At 41.3% G+C, this 18,609-nt stretch overlaps 1 protein-coding gene across 2 annotated transcripts in view; it reads left to right on the forward strand.

Moving 5' to 3' along the window:
* PTPRG (protein tyrosine phosphatase receptor type G) overlaps nucleotides 1–18,609 on the forward strand; it is a 530,620-nt gene that overhangs the window by 372,647 nt on the left and 139,364 nt on the right. For both annotated transcript variants that reach the window (XM_056524508.1, XM_056524509.1), the window contains 3 exons: nucleotides 4,298–4,406; nucleotides 12,474–12,523; nucleotides 16,162–16,891. In XM_056524508.1, coding sequence (XP_056380483.1) covers nucleotides 4,298–4,406; nucleotides 12,474–12,523; nucleotides 16,162–16,891 — 889 coding nt within the window. The remainder of the gene's footprint in view (nucleotides 1–4,297; nucleotides 4,407–12,473; nucleotides 12,524–16,161; nucleotides 16,892–18,609) is intronic.

Consider the following 18,609-nt stretch of genomic DNA (forward strand, 5'->3'; position numbering starts at 1 on the left):
TTCCACACTTTTTTTTTCCCTTAGTGTCCATCTGAGGTAGACATAAAAAACCTGAAGCATTATCAAAGATATTCAATGTTATAAGAAAACAATATATACTGTATACTGTGCTATTCCATACCAGCAAATAAATGTAAATCCTGATTTAAACCACTTTAGAGGTCAAATTTATACTTTTTGGCCTCCGTGAAGTAATTGGGGGGCGGGGTGGGGGGGGGGGGGGGCGGTCTATGGCTATGTTTACCTTACGCACTAGGAGATTTCCTCAGGTCTTTGCCAAAGGAGCACTAGAAACATTGTAAAAAGAGCACTGGTGCTGCCCATGTATAAAAAGCAGCAGGGAAAGAGGACTTCAGTCAATGAGAATACTTTATTTGATCCCAATGAATGTAAGTTTTCTGCAAAGCTAAATTATAAACACATTATATCATCTCAATTATATTAAAAAGTTTTGAACAAATTACTGTAGGGTGTTAAAGGGGGTACTCCACTGGAAACATTTTTTTGAGTACTTTGTTGCTATATGCTCCAGAGAAAGTTATTTTCTTTTAGAATTTCCTTTCTGTCTGTATACAGTGCTCTCTGCTGACACCTCTGTCCATTTAAGGAACTGTCCAGAGTTAGATCAAATCCCCATAGCAAACCTATCCTATTCTGAACAGTTCCTGAAATTGACAGAGGTGTCTGCAGAGAGCACTGTGGTCAGACAGAAAAGAAATTCAAAAATAAAAGAACTTCCTATGTAGTATACAGCAGCTGATAAGTACTGGAAGGATTAAGATTCTTTTAATAGAAGTAATTTACTAATCTGTTTAACCTTCTGGCACCAGTTGATTTTAACAGAAAAATTTTCAGTGGAGTACCCCTTTAATATGAAAAAGCACCTTAAAAAAAATCCTTTTTAAAGGGGTATTCCACTGGCCAACATTCAGAACATTTAGTTCCAAAAGCTGTGTGCGCGCTGCGGGGGTCGACCACACTCCCTCATGATGTCATGCCATGCCCCTCAATGCAAGTCTATGGGACCACGCCCCATAGACTTGCATTGAGGGGGCGTCATGTAACAAGTGGGCACAAGGGGCATGCACACAGTGTTCGGAACTTTAAGGCATTTGGTGTTAGAATTGGGCAATAAAAACTAGGGCGGGCTGCCTTTCTGTATTTGATATTGTTTGAGATTTTACTACTCTTTATGGAGATCTGTTGACTTGGTCATACACCATGTAAATTCTGAATAATTACAGTATTTGGTATGTAGCGAGTACTATTTCAAAAACACCACCCTAACCCTTATTGACAGCTGCGCACTGGTTTTATTTATGAACGGTCAGACTGAATTTTTTGCCACAGAACTGCTGTAAAAGTCAATTCATTGAGGGTCTTGAATAATGTAATAAGATGGGTCACTAATATAAGGATTTTGAAGTGTGGACATCCCTTCCATCCCTGCCACTGCTTGACAGATAGTCAGGGCTTAGCCTCCAAATACCAGCCCTGTTTCCAAACTTTGTTCCTGCACTGCGCATAAAAATTGTGCCCAGGTGTGAGATTGAAAACAGGGCTCGGCTTCCTGCTATCTAACAGTGTCAGCAGTTTGGAATGTAACTTGCAGTTGACAAATTCCCTTAAAGGGGTACTCCAGTGAAAAACAATTTTATTTTTATTTATTTATTTTTTATTAACTGATGCCAGAAAGTTAAACCGCTTTTTTAATTACTTCTATTTAAAAAATCTTAATCCTTCCAGTATTTATTATCTGCTGTATGCTCCACAGGAAGTTCTTTACTTTTTGAATTTCTTTTTTTTTTTTTTTTGTCTGACCACAGTGCTCTCTGCTGACACCTCTGTCCATGTCAGGAACTGTCCAGAGCAGGAGCGAATCCCCATAGCAAACCTCTTCTCTGGGCAGTTCTTGACATGGACAGAGGTGTCAGCAGAGCGCACTGTGGTCAGACAAAAAATAAATGTAAAAAGAAAAGAACTTCCTGTGGAGCATACAGCAGCTGACCATATATATAGAAATAGACATAGACTGGGAATTGCACTTAAAAAGTTCTTTATCTCCAAATTCATCCATGTACAAAACAGTAGAGAGATATACAGAACATAATCACCCGGTGCTCAATAGACTGCTCAGAGGTTATTCCACTCGGTGTCTTCAGAACCTTCCATCCCAGACTTGCTGCTTGCTGGACGGTGTGTTCCTAGCCATGTGGACGCTAATTCTGAGGGGGTGTGAAAACGCTCGGAATTAGCGTCCACATGGCCAGGAACACACCGTCCAGCAAGCAGCAAGTCTGGGATGGAAGGTTCTGAAGACACCGAGTGGAATAACCTCTGAGCAGTCTATTGAGCACCGGGTGATTATGTTCTGTATATCTCTCTACTGTTTTGTACATGGATGAATTTGGAGATAAAGAACTTTTTAAGTGCAATTCCCAGTCTGTCTATTTCTATATATATATATATATATATGGTTTACTACACTCAGGAGACGGAGCCCTGAGATAGACATAGGGAAGCCACCCATTACGTGCACACCTGTGGTCTGATTATGTTGAGAAGTGGATGCATACAGCAGCTGATACATACTGGAAGAATTAAGATTTTTGAATAGAAGTAAATAACAAATCTCTTTAACTTTCTAACACTAGTTGATTTAAAAAAAAAAAATTGTACCCCTTTAAGTACACTGTTTATGGCATAGGTCAGCATACCCAAGCTGCACCTATTCAGTTCAGTGGACTAAATGTAGTCTACTAGTAACCATGTCTGCTCCATTTCTGAATGTATGCTGATGTTTCCTTACTCCAAATCTCAGGAGGCTATGCTTTTGACTTCCGAAAGAGGATAGCATAAGTTTGGAGATGGACCAAACAATGTCTAGAAGACCAACTTTGGCTTATTGGCCTGTATGAGCACGACAGTATAAGGTGATATACCTCAGCATACATTGCTGCTAGACCCAATCTGTATTTGATCTAGTTGACCATCTGTTTTCTCAAACATTTTCCAGGTGCCACTTGCATGTATATATTCCACTGTTCTCTCGATTCCAAGACATGCTGCAGTAGTAGTCTAATGTATTGTGCATGCCAAATAATAATGCAAAGACATTACAAAAATGGTTGCAGTTGTATAGGAAAGACTTGTAGGCTATTATGCTGTACTTCAGGTCTCCGCATTTAAAAGAGTACTCCGCCCCTAGACATCTTATCCCTATACAAAGGATAGGGGATAGGATGTCTGATCGCGGGGGGGTCCCGCCACTGGGACCCCCGCGATCTCTGTGCAGCACCCGGCATTCATTTAGAATGCTGGGTGCAGACAGCTGGGGTTGTGACATCACGGCCACGCCCCCTCATGACATCACACCACACCCCCTCAATGCTAGTCTATGGTACGGGGGCGTAGCGACTCCCATAGACTTGCATTGAGGGGGCGTTGTGTGACATCACGAGGGCTGTGACCGTGATGTCGCAAGCCCTGCAGCCCGCTCCAGGGCAGCAGAGTACCCCTTTAGCTTCATCCAGAACTAGAGAACGTTTGTACTTTTTGCCAATTTTGTTTATTTCTTTTCTTTTTATTTTTTATTTTTTTTGTCCAACTAAGCTTCTGAATATTTATAGCAGACTACCATCTCTAGAATGTCCTACGAGCTTCATGATGTCCGGTCATTGTCTAGCACATTGTGTTATAGTCTGGTTACACATTGGGAGTCTGGGGACAAATAGTTCTGCTGTCTTAAGCTCAGGCGGTGACATTTTTTTTTTTCTACCCTGTAACAAAGGACATTTCAATGTTCTGCTTGAAAAGTAAATTGAGGTAGAGAGGGGTGTGCTCCGTGCTGATTATTTATGGGGGCTACTTATGATATCGCCTTTGGCTTGGGCATGTAGCACAGACACTTCATCGGTTTTATTGCTCCATAAAAAAGGCATAAAAGCCAGAGAGACAAACAAGTGAAAAATACATAGATTCCAACTGATCTATCATTTTATTGGCCGCATAAATATTTTCCGACATTTCTTTGTGAAGGCGAGCATTATTGAGCTCTTAAAATTGCTTTTTTAATGACATCCATGACAGTTTTAAATTAATACCTTGCAGTGTATTTAGGGACTTGGAGCTTTTTGGGCGAGTGTTTTAGAGAGTGTGATGTGCATATATAAATATCATACAGTACAGGAGGAGACTTGGAATGTTCCCAGCTGTTACTGTCTGGCTTGGTTCGCAATTGTAGAGTCTCAACGTTGTTAATGAACCATATTACCATGTTTTTTTGTTTTCTACACAGAATGTCACCATTAACCACGTCTCTCCCGATATCCTGTACCTGTTCAGAGTGCAGGCGGTGTGTCGCAACGACATGCGGAGTGACTTCAGCCAAACAATGCTTTTTCAAGGTAAGACTCCTTTCCAGTTTGGGGAATAAATAAATGTTATAGTAATTTTTCATCTTTGTGGGCGACCAGCAGGTGGAGCTAAAGTAACACCCTGCATTAATTATTTAAATCTGACTTTTATATTGAATTAAAGGTTGTCTTTATTAGTCCCAGAAGACGTTCTTCACTGTGTGAACTATGGTGGTATCAAAATCTCAGCTCTGGACCATTTAATCCAGAATTCAGGGCAGTGTTTCCCAACCAGGGTGCCACTGGCTGTTGCAAAACTCCCAGCATGGCCATACAGCTTTTGGCTTTCTGGGCATGCTGGGAGTTGAAGTCTTACATTGCAGCCCACTCCCATTCTAGTACAAGGCCAGAGCCACACTGAAGCTTTATGTAGCATTGCTTATTGGTTCTAACTATACAGCTGCAGTATAATGCACTAAGATTTTCACAATCGTTGGACTATAGCTGTCTCTAAATAGTTACAATTGGTTGGTAGCATTACAAAGCCCTAGCCTTAAAGGGAAGGTGTCATCAGAAAATTACTTTTTTTACATCTAGTTTTTATGTTAAATCTTTTTTTAAGAACTCTGGAGGTGTGTTTTTTAATTTTCTATTTTACTATCTATATTTTAAAATAATCCTGAAAATTTGCAGTTTTCTTTCTGACTACTAGGCCTAAATTTAAGCTGACACTTCTGTACAGATCACTTGTGTCTTCCTTACAGTAGTATGACAGCAAAAGTACTGTGGAATCTGTTGGCTCTATAAAAATATTATTGTTAACAAAGGTGATGCCGGCAGATAGATTGATAGCAGAAGCTAGGAGTCTAGCCTCCCTCTCCATGTAGAATGACCTCTGTATAGGTCACAAAGAACGACTGCAAAAGTCTCCCATACAAGTGAATACGGTCAGCTCTAGTCTATTCTGCCTTTATCCATGTGGCTTGCTGTAAAGTGTATCTCTAAATGCTGTTAAAAACAGCTCTGGCAAGATGACTTCACCCTTAATAATGTACTAAAATTTCTGTCACATTCTCTTAATGGCGCATTAACACGTTTAGAGATTGCTGCTGATTTAATGCTGTGTTCAATCATTTATGTTCAATCTGATTTACACAGAAACAAATCTGCAGCAAACACTGTATATGTGTATGTACCCTCAAATGGGTCAGCTGGATTTGCTGACCCTAGCTGTAGATGCCATTATGTAGCTGATACGGTATGAAAGCGAACTGTACCTTTCCTGGGGCTGATGTTTTTTTTTCTCAGGCAAGTGTCAAGGAGGTAGGATCAAGCTGCTCAAGTTACACAGTCTGGCATGCCGCCTTATTTCCAAGTACCGTACCTCCTTTTTTGATGCTCAGGGTTCTGTACATCAATAAATGGCTGAGCCATAAGCTGTGCTGTATCTCGGGTCTATGCCCTAACCTGGTCGTCCGGTAGGGGGTCTCTCAGTCATGGACATATACTTAGTTCAGTGTCCTCTTCTTTGTTTTCTCTTTTCTAAGGTGGAGTAGGACTGTTTGTACCTGTTTTGTTTTGAGTATTCTACATGTGCCTTTCTTTTGACTTTGTGCCGGGAAGTACCTCCCAATGTCTGCTTACATTTTCCTTGCCCTGCTTCACTGGTGCATTTGTAAGTTTTTTTGGTGTTAAAAAAAAAAAAGAGGGGGGGGGGGTAGTTGCATTAGGGTTGTTTTTATTATTCTTATTGTGTACTTTCTTGTTTGTTAATATTACAGAATGTTAATAAAAATATCTGATTTAAAAAAATATATAAATAAATGGCTGAAAAAGGAGGCATGCCAGGCGGTATCACTTGAGCAGCTTGATCCCACCTTCTTGACACTTTTAATATGTTCTGTTGAAGTGTCTATCATTTATTTCCATACATACTCGAGTATAAGCTGACCTGAATATAAGCTGAGGCCCCCTAATTTCACCCCAAAAACCTATAAAGACTTATTGACTCGATTGTAAGCCTAGGGTGGGAAATACATCATTCCCCTGTCATCATCCAGACGCCCCTGTCCATATGACCACCTGACCATATGACCCCCCTTTCGTTGACTTCTCACCTCCCCAGTTGTTGCTCTAGTAGCTACAGGGACCGTCCAGGGAGGGTGAGCCGGGCCATCCATCTTCACTGCAGGGACCATCTGCTTTCCGGTGGGGAGGGTGAGCCGGTCCGGGCCGTCCAGCTTTCACCGGGAGGCCCTCCGCTCCGGACCGTCCCCGGACTAGTGACGCTGCATTGACGCCACCGCGCAGGGCCGTCCGTGCGCAGCAGACATTTGACATCAGGGGCATCCCTGCACACGGACATCTGCTGCGCACGGACTTCCCTGCACGGCGGTGTCAGTGCGGCTCGGAGAAGAGGGCCTCCCGTTGAAGATGCCCGGACCTGCTCACCCTCCCCACCGGAATGCGGACTGTCCCTGCAGTGAAGATGAATGGCCCGGCCCACCCCACCTCCCACCGATATGCCTAAAGCTTTTTTTTTTTTTTTTTTTTGGCTCACTCGAGTATAAGCCGAAAAATCGTGCTGAAAAACTCTGCTTATACTCTGGTATATACGGTAATTGATGATACATGCGGCACTGCTGTTCTTGTCAGGATCTGCGATGGAGCATAGATTTGAGCCTAGTTATTTTTATTTAATATATATTTTTATTTTATAGTCATATGCCTTTTTTAAGCATTGCTATATATCTTGTGAGTCATGAACATATATTTTTATTAATGTTTTTTGTATATTTTTATATTTAGGAATACATTTTTTTCATGAGTGTTAGATTTTATCATTACTTGTGTTACAATCTCTTGTCATCTCTAAATCATCCAATTAATTTCCAGTTTTACGGTAACAGTTTTACGGTACTCTAAAAATGAGCTGTCAGAAATCCAATAGGCGTGTTGTGCTTTGTAATTAAGAAATGCAAAATAAATTAACTCTTTGACAACTCGACGTGATGTTCATGGCAGCCGTTGGATTGGCAGACGTCTGTAACAGAAATGACAAGTCTGGCGTGGTTGCTCTAAAATATCCAAAATTAAGCAAATATTTACTGGGTACTTTGCAGAGTGTAAAAAAAAAGTTGATTTTTTCATGGATGGTAAACTTGAAAATTAATCTGGATAGACACTGCCTGCTGACAGCCCCTACAGAGGAGTAATGGAGCGAGAGCTGCTGAACTTGCAAGTCTTCACAAAAGATCCTAAATCAATCTGTTAAGCTTAATTAGTGCATCTGTTGTTGGCTCCAGAGAGGCCCAGAGCTAGAGAACGTTACTTACCCCATGCATCAGAACTTTCTTTACCGGTGACCCAACCAGAGTTGAGAACATGGGTATCGCTTACTTGTGGGAATGGCCATTAATATCCAAGTTCATCAGGTGGGAAAACTGGAAAGATAGCCGGAAAACCTTTAGATTTTCAGAACTTTTAATAAAATAGAGTTAAGAATTAACATGAAAAAGTGGGACCTATCCACATTCTCAAATAAATGAGAGATGCGTACATGAACTTTGACAAAATACTTATGTCCAGTGTTAAGGTGGTCAGTATAATTTTTAGCCACTTAATTTATTTTTTTGTAATCTGTCTGGTTCCTCGTGTCTCTGTCCCAGCAAGCCTCTATACTGTAGTCCCACGGTCACATGACCAACACAATGCTTTAAGAACAACCTTTCCCAAATTGCATGCCCACAGTCTTCCACAGACTTGGACAGAACCTGACTTTTCCGATTGCCTAGGTTCCTTTTCTTATTTCTTGTACTGCGCATGTTACCTGGAGGAGAAAACTGACCACTGACAGAATCCATGGTAATCATCTATATAGGCACGGCTGTAGATAGAAGGGGGCCGCCTCATGGTTGTATCCATAGGAAAGTGAGAGACAGCAACAGAACTGCTGATAGGGAGATTGTATTGTGAATGTTGCATTTTAATTCCAATTGACAAAATGTGCCTTTAGATTGCCTATACCAGGGTTTCCCTAACCACGTTGCCTCCACCTGTTGCAAAACTAAACCTTCCAGCTTTCCCAGACAGCAATTTACTAATTTAATATTATTTGCTATAGTATTGCTATAGTACACAGATCTGCCATATGAGCTGAGTGTCTGGAATGTAGCAGACCTTACGTCACACTCTCTAAAGCAGTCTGTTCTGTCCCTGCTCCCCTTCCCCTCCTGTCTGCTCAAGACAAGACCAGTAATGTGAAGGGGGAGAGAGTATTACTGGTCATTGGATTTATGACTCCTTAGATAAGACAGCAGTGAGCCTGTTTTGTGACTAAAGTGACTGAGGGAGGCTTCTTTCTGCCATATCTAAGGAGCAGTAATATGAGTCCCCCTCTCTTCACATCACTTGTCGCGAGCAGACAGAAGTGGAGGGGGAAGCAGGGACAGCTCCTCTGCATTCAGAGAGTGTGACAGGAGCATGCCCAGACAAGCCACACAAAACAATAAAGAGAACACTAAAATTACACATCCTAGATCTGAACTAATCATATGATAACTATATAATACTTTCGTCTTACATAGTTGAATGTGCTGACAACAAAATCACACAGAAATCAAATTGATCAACCCATGGAGGTCTGGATATGGAGTCACACTCAAAATCAAAGTGGAAAACCACACTACAGGCTGATCCAACTTTGATGTAATGTCCTTAAAACAGGTCAAAATGAGGCTCAGTAGTGTGTTTGGCCTCCACATGCCCGTATGACCTCCCTACAATGCCTGGGCATGCTCCCGATGAGGTGGCTGAAGAGTCTGTGGTGCAACATGGCATTGGTGGATGGAGCGAGACATGCTCTCCCAGATTTGCTCAATCGGATTAAGGTCTGGGGAACGGGGGAGCCAGTCCATAGCATCAACACCTGCCTCTTGCAGGAACTGCTGACACACTCCAGCCACATGAGGTCTAGCATTGTCTAGCATTAGTAGGAACCCAGGGCCAACCGCACCAGCATATGGTCTCACAAGGGGTCTAAGGATCTCTGTACCTAATGGCAGTCAGGCTACCTCTGGCAAGCACATGGAGGGCTGTGCAGCCCCCCAAAGAAATGCCACCCCACACCATTACTGACCCATCTCCGCATGTGCTCATTGTGAACCTGCTTTCATCTGTTAAGAGCACAAGGCACCAGTGACAAATTTGCCAATCTTGGTGTTCTCTGGCAAATGCCAAACATCCTGCACGGTGTTGGGCTGTAAGCACAACCCACACCTGTGGATGTCTGGCCCTCATACCACCCTCATGGATGTCCATTGTGGACACATGTACATTTGTGACCTGCTGGAGGTAATTTTGCAGGGCAGTGCTCCTCCTGCGGTAGCGGTCCTGCTGCTAGGTTGTTGCCCTCCTGCAGCCTCCTTCATGTCTCCTGATGTACTGGCTTGTCTCCTGGTAGCGCCTCCATGCTCTGGACACTATGCTGACAGACACCGCAAACCTTCTTGCCCCAGCGCGCATTGATGGGCCATCCTGGATGAGCGGCACTACCCTGAGCCACTTGTGTGGGTTGTAGACTCCGTCTCATGCTACCACTAGAGTGAAAGCACCGCCAGCATTCAAAAGTAACCAAAACATCAGCCAGGAAGCAGAGGAACTGAGAAGTGGTCTGTGGTCACCACCTGCAGAACCACTCCTTTATTGCTAATTGCCTATAATTTCCAATTGTTGTCTGTTCCATTTGCACAACAGCGTGTAAAATTGATTGTCAATCAGTGTTGCTTCATGAGTGGACAGTGTGATTGCACAGAAGTGTGATTGACTTGGAGTTACATTGTGTTGTTAAAGTGTTCCCTTTTTTTTGAGCAGTGTAGTTTTTGACACCATATACAGGTTGCTTCTCTCACCGGACCACTACAGAACTTCTGAGGTGGGAACTAAGCAACAGACTTCTATTGAAATCAATGGGAGGCTTCTGCATGTGGATTTCGTGCAGAATTTCCTTGTTATATCTCTGTAGTGTGAATGGAGCCTTAGGATTGAGTAATATTGGAGAAAAAAAAACATGGCTGCTCTGTTACAGAAATTGCGCATCACTATACATGGGATGGCCTTGGTGTTGTAGCTGTTTCAGTACTGCTCAGAACCAAGAGACAAGAGAGGTGCTGTTTTTGGTAATATGCAGCCATATTGTTTTTTCTCAAGTTAGTGCCCACAAATAACCTTTCTTTTAATGGGGGGCGCTAAAGTAATTTATAATTTCTCAAACCAGGTGGTACTGCTTTTGTTCAACACGAAAATGTAAAAATAAAATAAAACTATAGTGTGAAGTTTACTTACCCGGCTCGCTCTATATGCTAAAGGGGGTGCTGTGGGAACAAAGAATTCAACTCACTGACTGTAAAAGAAAATATTGAAAATGATCCAAATAATATTAGAAGCTCGCATAGCTTATGGTTGAACTTTACATAAATCTGAAAACCTATCGAGGTAAAAGCTGCATCATGAAAGGCGAATTATAATGCTTACAATCGTGTGTTTATACCGTGGGATTTACAGCTGACATTGCCACAGTTATTCTGTCACCTGTATCCTTGTGAGCTAATATCCTTGTCTGTCTTTTTTTTTTTAGTGCTTTCTGCATCCTTCACTCCAGCCAAAAGCATTCAGTACTGTTTGGATAGAAAATAGGGCAGACACATTCATAACAGAAAAAATGTGTACAGCCTATCCTGGCAGTTAATATAATAAAATGAAAAGTAAAAGGACAGCGGTGGGGAAAAAAAAAAATGTCTACCCGGGCGGGATTTGACTTTTGCCGCAGTAGGCCCATGCTCTAGGGGGAGGTAACATATACATAAAGTATGAATGCAATTGTGTATAGGTGTATATATACAAGCCACAGCTACTTAACTCTATAAAACCACCCACCTCCACAATATAGCAGTGGTTAGGGTTCCCATGCTAAGCATCCATAGTCAGCTAGTAACTACGTTCGCGACGGTACTGAGTCCAGAAAATTAAACCTTTACGAGCGAAGAGCTGCCGAACCAGTTGACTTCATTGGGGTCATTGATGTGAAAGGGGCCTGCTGCAGTGCATCACAGTATAAACGTGCGCATCCTTTTTCTTAAAGGATACGAACTGTAGCTAGGATTCGCTACGTTAATGCAGTGTGAACCCAGCCTTAATGCTGATAAGTCTTTCTTGTGTTGGTTACAGCTAAAGAGAGAATATAAAGGTTAAATGGGTTGTTCTAACGTTTTATATTAATGAACGTCTGTTAGGTGGATACCCAGGATCAGTAGATTGGTGACCTCCATCTGTTTTAAAGGAGTATTCCAGCTTTATACATCTTATCCCCTATCCAAAGGGCGCTGCCGCTTCCAAGACAGGGACATGACGTCACGGATGGAGGTGACGTCACGGATGAATGGAGGTGGCGTTGCATGACATCACTAGGTAGCATGGCACGTTCCCGTCTCTGAGGCAGTGCCCGGCACAGAATGCCGGGGCCGCACCGAGATCACGGAGGTCCCCAGTGGCGGGACCCCTGCGATCATATATCTTCTCCCCATCCTTTGGAAAAGAGACTACCCCTTTAAAAAAAACATGCCAGAAGCTGAGATATGGGGAGTTCTTTTAAGAACTGATGGTCACCATTGGTTTTCTCCTTTTTTATTTATTTTTTCTTAACCAACAGAATAGTGACACCAGCTCTTCATTGTGTTGGCTCCGACCAAAACTCCTCCAAGATCTGTGTCTAAGAAATAATAGCTGTAGTCTTGCCTTAGTTTCCAAGTTCTGAATCCAGTAATTGATGTCTATTATAAGGATCTCTGCTATCCTCTCCCCCGTCTCTCTTCGTCCTCAAACCTTTCGGAAAAAAAGTCCCTTACCCATGGCTATTTCCATCCAAATAATGTCTCCGCTAGCAAATTACAGTTATAGAATTTTGAAGAAATACATTGTTGGAATTTAAAATTCTGTATTATTACTGTGCTATCTTATTGACCTGTCTTGTGAGGGGACAGGAGTAAAAGGTACACTTTATGACCATAAAACTACTGATATTCCATCAAAAACAAAATCTTAACATTTATTTATTTTTTTCAGCCAACACAACACGAATATTTGAAGGAACCAGGATTGTGAAGACAGGAGTGGTGAGTATAGGAATATCTTCTTTCTGTGATATCGAAATAAGTGTTCCGGATAAATCTACCGTATCTCCTATCGGTCTGTCTCTCTATCCTTATGACTATTCTGTCTTTATTTGATTATTTCTTCTTTATGCACATTGTATTCTGCTGTCCACAGCTGTTATAATAACAGGTAGCACTATATAACCAAGTTTTGCCATAAACCTTAAACTCTGTGTCCGGAGGAAATAAATTGAATGTTGTTAGGAAATCCTTATTCTTTAGTCTGTGCCAATTTTTTTTTTTTTTTTTGTCGCTATGCTGCATATTAAAAGGGAAATATGCTGACTACATGACACAATGGTGACATCCGGTGGACACAAATGTAATTAAAGCAAATAGACAATTTGCTTTTTCTTCTGAGTAGCTGAGATCGGGTCGGCCTTAAATGAGATGATCTTGTAGGGTACATTCTGCTGATGATTCCTCATAGATTGTACAAATAGCCGTACCCCTGCCTAATCATAAGCAACCTACCATGTGGTGCCATAATACCTCCATACTGTTATACCAGGGTTTCCCAACCAGGGTTCTTCCAGCTGTAGCAAAACTGCAATTCCCAGCATGCCTGGACAGCCAAAGGCTATTTACTATAGTACTAATAGTTATATAATTACATAGTTACAAACTGTAAACCATTAATTGTAATTGGGAAGTTGCATTTATGGCTGACGAAGGGGAAACGTTCACCTAAGAGTATATCTACACTGTGGTGAGAAGATACCACAAAATTGCAAATTGTACCCTGTTCCTTTAAAACCTGATCATATACAGAGATGATCATAATTTTCTTCACAAAGGGTCACAGAAGGATGTGATGTGATTCAAAATGGTATCCCAGAGACCAGCATGGAGTATGCTTTGTCTGCTACCTTGAGGGTCATGTTCTCACATAGTACTTGGATAGACTCAACATAGTCTTTAAGATGGTATCATATTCCTAAGGGTTCTCTAGGATTTTACCATTGATAGCATGTCCTTTGGATTAGAAGTAGTCAGGGCCCAAACATTAGTACAGTAAAGTGGTCTACATCCACTTTATTGTTGTTGTAGTGGTTCTGCTGTGTGGATGCATATGTTTGATACTTTTGCTTGTTCCATTTGCATAAAGGAGTTCTCCAGGATTGGAAAACTTATCCCCCATCCTAAGGATAGGGTATAAGTTTCAGATCATGGGGGGGTCCGACTTCTGGGACCCCCCGCGATCTCGCGTACGGGGCCCCAGCATTCCGCGATAAGGGGGCGTGTTAACCACCACACGAAGCGGAGTGTGACACGCCCACTCAATACAACTCTATGGGAGAGCCGGAGCGCTTTGACAATCTCCGGCTCTGCCATAGTGCTGTATTGAGGGGGAGTGTAGGCCACTGCTTCGTATGGTGGTCGACACGCACTATATGTCCAGATTGGGAAAAGGGGATATGTTTTCCAATCCTGGACTATGCCTTTAAACTGGACTACTCCTTTAAACTCCTTTAAAATGGGACAAACTAAAGGCCAAGCTACCCATGTGGACAAAAAACTGGGTAGTTAATGAAAATGATTACTATTATTGCTGCTATAAATTAAGCAGAACGGGAGTTGCATTGTGGTCAAAGAGCTACCAAATACTACATATTCACAGTGGTCCAGAATGAGAGCTGTGCCATTCACAGGGACCCCTAGAGTTATACACATGCTCTAGTAAAGCACATGGACACAATTTATTTTAGATCAAGTGTAAACCCTTCATACATTGTAATATATCTGGAATTGAAGGCTGCATTTACAGGTGAAACTCAAAAAATGAGAATATCGTACAAAAGTTCATTTATTTCAGTAATTCAACTCGTCTGCAGAAGGAAGCATGAAGTGCTCCAAAATCTCCTAGTAGACTGATGCGTTGACCCTGGGAACGTTTACAGGGTTCTTTAGATGCCACTGTCAACTTTGACAGTGGCGATCTAAAGGGTTAATAGCTGCCCGTGGTGATCGCTGCATGTCTGCTATTAACACCGTCCCTCAGCTACAAGAATCAGCCGGCCGGTATGACGCGGGCTCGAGTCGGGAGCCTGCGTCATACCCGGTTAACCACCATTAGACGAGTATACAAGTCCATGGTCGTTTACCAGGAAATCTCCTGGTAGACGGATGTGTTGACCCTGGACTTAATGAAGTGCAGTGGACCGACACCAGCAGATGACATGGCTCCCCAAATCATATAATATATTGGGCTTTGGCGTTTTCATGAGCTGTAAGCCACAATCTTGACAAATCAAGGCTTGGACTATCATGCTTTGCATGTAATGAGTCTCTCTCATATATCAGTTTCGCCTTTTAACCCCTTAAGGACCAAGCGTTCTTCTGTTTCTGCACTTTCGTTTTTATCTCCTTACATTTAAAAAATCATAACCCTTTAAATTTTGACCTAAACATTCCATATGATGGCTTATTTTTGCGCCACCAATTCTACTTTGCAATGACATCAGTAATTTAACCCAAAAATCTACGGCGAAACGGGAAAAAAATCATTGTGCAGCAAAATTTAAGAAATAAAACACAATTTTGAAACTTTTGGGGCCTTCCGTTTCTACACAGTACATTTTTCAGTAAAAATTACACCTTATCTTTATTCTGTAGGTCCATACGATTAAAATGATACCCTACTTATATAGGTTTGATTTTGTCGTACTTTTTGGAAAAAATCATAACTACATGCACGAAAATTAATACATTTAAAATTGTCCTCTTGACCCCTACAACTTTATTTTTCAGCATACTGGTCTTTATGAGGGCTCATATTTTGCGCAATGATCTGAAGTTTTATTGAGTATCATTTTTGTTTTGATCGTATTTTTTGGTAACTTTTTTTATACATTTTTTATGGTGTAAAAAGTTACCAAAAATAACCTATTTTGGAATTTGGAATTTTTTTGCACGTCCGCCATTGACCGTGTGGTTTAATTTACGATATCTGTTTATAGTTTGGACATTTATGCACACAGTGATACCACATATTTTTAATTTTATTAAGTTTTTATATTTTTTTATATGGAATTTTGGAAAAGGGGGATGTTTTAATCTTTTTTTTTTTTTTTTATTTACTTTATTGTTTTTGTTTTTTTTTTTTTTACTTTTATTACATTTTTTTTTTTTTTTACACTTTATTAGTCCCCTTAGGGGGCTTTTAGGAGGAATCATTAGATTCCTCATACAGATCATTTTGGTTTTATAGAATGAAGCACAGTGGACCGACACCAGCAGATGACATGGCTCCCCAAATCATATAATATATTGGGGTTTGGGGTTTTCATGAGCTGTAAGCCACAATCATGACAAATCAAGGCTTGAACTATCTTGATTATATCAGTTTCACCATTTAAGTTGCTTTACTGAAAGAAAAGAACTTTTGCATGGTATTCTAATTTTTCGAGTTTCACCTGTATAATAAATCCCATAAGGCCCCAGATTTCCTCCATGTCTTATCATTTAAAAAATAGTGTCTTATTTTATCTTAAACACAGAATAAGAAAGTTCAGAGAAAGATTTCCTCCAGTGCACTGTCTAAAAGTGTTATTCCAGGTAATGTACTGACTCTTCTTTTCTGATCTCTCTTCTCCAAGCCTACTGCTTCCCCTGCTTCCTCCGCTGACATGGCTCCGATCAGTTCTGGATCCTCCACCTGGACTTCCTCTGGCATCCCCTTTTCTTTTGTTTCCATGGCCACTGGGATGGGCCCTTCTTCAAGTGGGAGCCAAGCTACGGTGGCCTCTGTGGTGACAAGTACTCTGCTTGCTGGTCTTGGGTTTAGCGGTGGTGGTTTGCCTTCTTTTCCTAGCACTGTGTGGCCCACTCGCCTCCCCACTTCCTCTTCTGCCAGTAAACAGGCCGCCAGGCCTGTCGTGTCTACTACTGAACCTTTACCGTCCACAGGCTCTGACAATGACGCTTCTCCTACAAAGAACAGCGAAGGGGCTGAGGAGGGCGACAAGGATGAAAAAGGTGAGGGGGAAGAAGGTGAGCGAGAGCAGGAGGAGGAAGGAGAGGACAGTGAAAAGGAGAAAGGGGATGCCGCCACACATTCTTCCGATGTTCAGAACCACACACAGTCCACCATGACTACTGACAGTGCTGATGGCCAACACGACCCCGGCACTAATGAAACTTTAATAGACTCAAAGCAAAATGAAAACACGTCTATAGTAGAGGACCGTAACTGGGGTACACCTGCTGGAAGTACAGTCCCTTTACAAACCACAGTGCCATCCACAGAAGATTATGATCAGGATCAAAGTACATATATTCCAGAAAAAGATGGGACAGACTTGGACAACAGATCCACTGTTTACCAAGGTTGGTGACTAGATCTATCATCTTCGGGGCTAAACCAGTATCTTCTGTGTCCTTAAAACTACTGACTTTTCTTACTAAAAAAAGAATGTTTCCTTTTGTTCAGAACTTCTGTACATAGAACTAACCTTTTACTCAAGAGTCCTGTACATATCACTAACCCTACTGCTCCATGTCTTGACATCACCCATTCCTTTCCTTTTTTAACCTGTGGTTCAGCCATTTTCCGAATCTTAACTTTTTTTTCCCCGCGTTTTGTTACCAAACGTGAATTTTTCTGATGTTTTCAATAACTTTATGAATAATGTACAGTACTTTCTACTTTTTTTTTTTTTTTTTTGTCTTTTGGTGGGATTGCAATGGAGAATATTGAAACATAATTATGTACAGTGGTGATGCTCTATATAGCGGGCTGTGTTATGAACACAGAAAATAGGACCGCAAGGACATATACAAAGGGGTTTGTCCAGAGTTAGAAAAATATGGCTGCGTTCTTCCGGTAAAGAGCGCCACAACTGTCCATAGATGTGTGTGTGTGTATATATATATATATATATATATATAATATATATATATATATATATATATATATATATATATATATATATATATATATATATATAATGTATCTGCTCCATTGAATTGAATGGGGCTGAGATGAAATTCAACACAAAGTGTGGACAGGTATAAGAACATAGCAGCCATGTTTTTTTATCCTCTACAACAGTGGTCTCCAAGCTGCTGCCCTCCAGATGTTGCAAAACACCAACTCCCAGCATGCTGGGAATTGGAGTTTTGCAACATTTGGATGGCCACAGTATGGAAACCACTTCAATACAGCATTGTTAAGTGGGTACTCCACTGGAAAACATTTTTTTAATCAACTGATGGCAGAAAATTAAACAGATTTTTAAAGGACTTCTATATAAAAATCTTAATCCTTCCAATTCTTATTAGCTGCTGTATGCTCCACAGAAAATTATTTTCTTTTTGAATTTCTTTCCAGTCTGACCACAGTGCTCTCTGCTGACACCTCTTTCCCATTTTAGGAACTGTCCAGAGCAGGATAGGTTTGTTATGGGGATTTGTTTCTGCTCCGGACAGTGCCTGACATGGACAGAGGTGTCAGCAGAGAGCACTGTGGTCAGACAGAAAGAAAATTCTAAAATAAAAGCACTTCCTGTGGAACAAATAGCAGCTGATAAGTACTGGAAGGATTAAGAGTTTTAAATAGAAGTAATTTACAAATCTGTTTAACTTTCTGGCACCAGTTGATTTAAAAAGAAATGTTTTTCAGCGAAATACTCCTTTTAAAGCCAAACAAACTCCAGTCTCATGGTATAGGGCGGTAAAAGGTTTTAGTCACAGTGTGTGCAAAGTGTATATTAGAAGATGTATTAACTTGTATAATTTTACATATACTACCTATGGTCCCCTGCACGCTGCAGCGTTCGGCTTCCTGTATTGCTCATGTAATGTGGGAATTATGGTACTCACGCCTGCAATTTTCTGGACAACTAGCAGAGGTAGGTGTGTATTTTCTGCACCCTGCTTTACAGGGACCTGCCTGCTGCAGGACTCAGCTAATGGGAACGGTGTTCCTGCTGTGGAAAAAGTGCAGGAACTTAGTTCCCAAGGGTTCCTGTAGGACTTAAACTCTGGATTTGTAGTATTTTATTGAAAAAGAACTGAGTAATCCTGTGCCATATTGGAAAGCAGAG

The sequence above is a fragment of the Hyla sarda genome, chromosome 6 (genome assembly GCF_029499605.1).
Source record: "Hyla sarda isolate aHylSar1 chromosome 6, aHylSar1.hap1, whole genome shotgun sequence".
NCBI lineage: Eukaryota > Metazoa > Chordata > Amphibia > Anura > Hylidae > Hyla > Hyla sarda.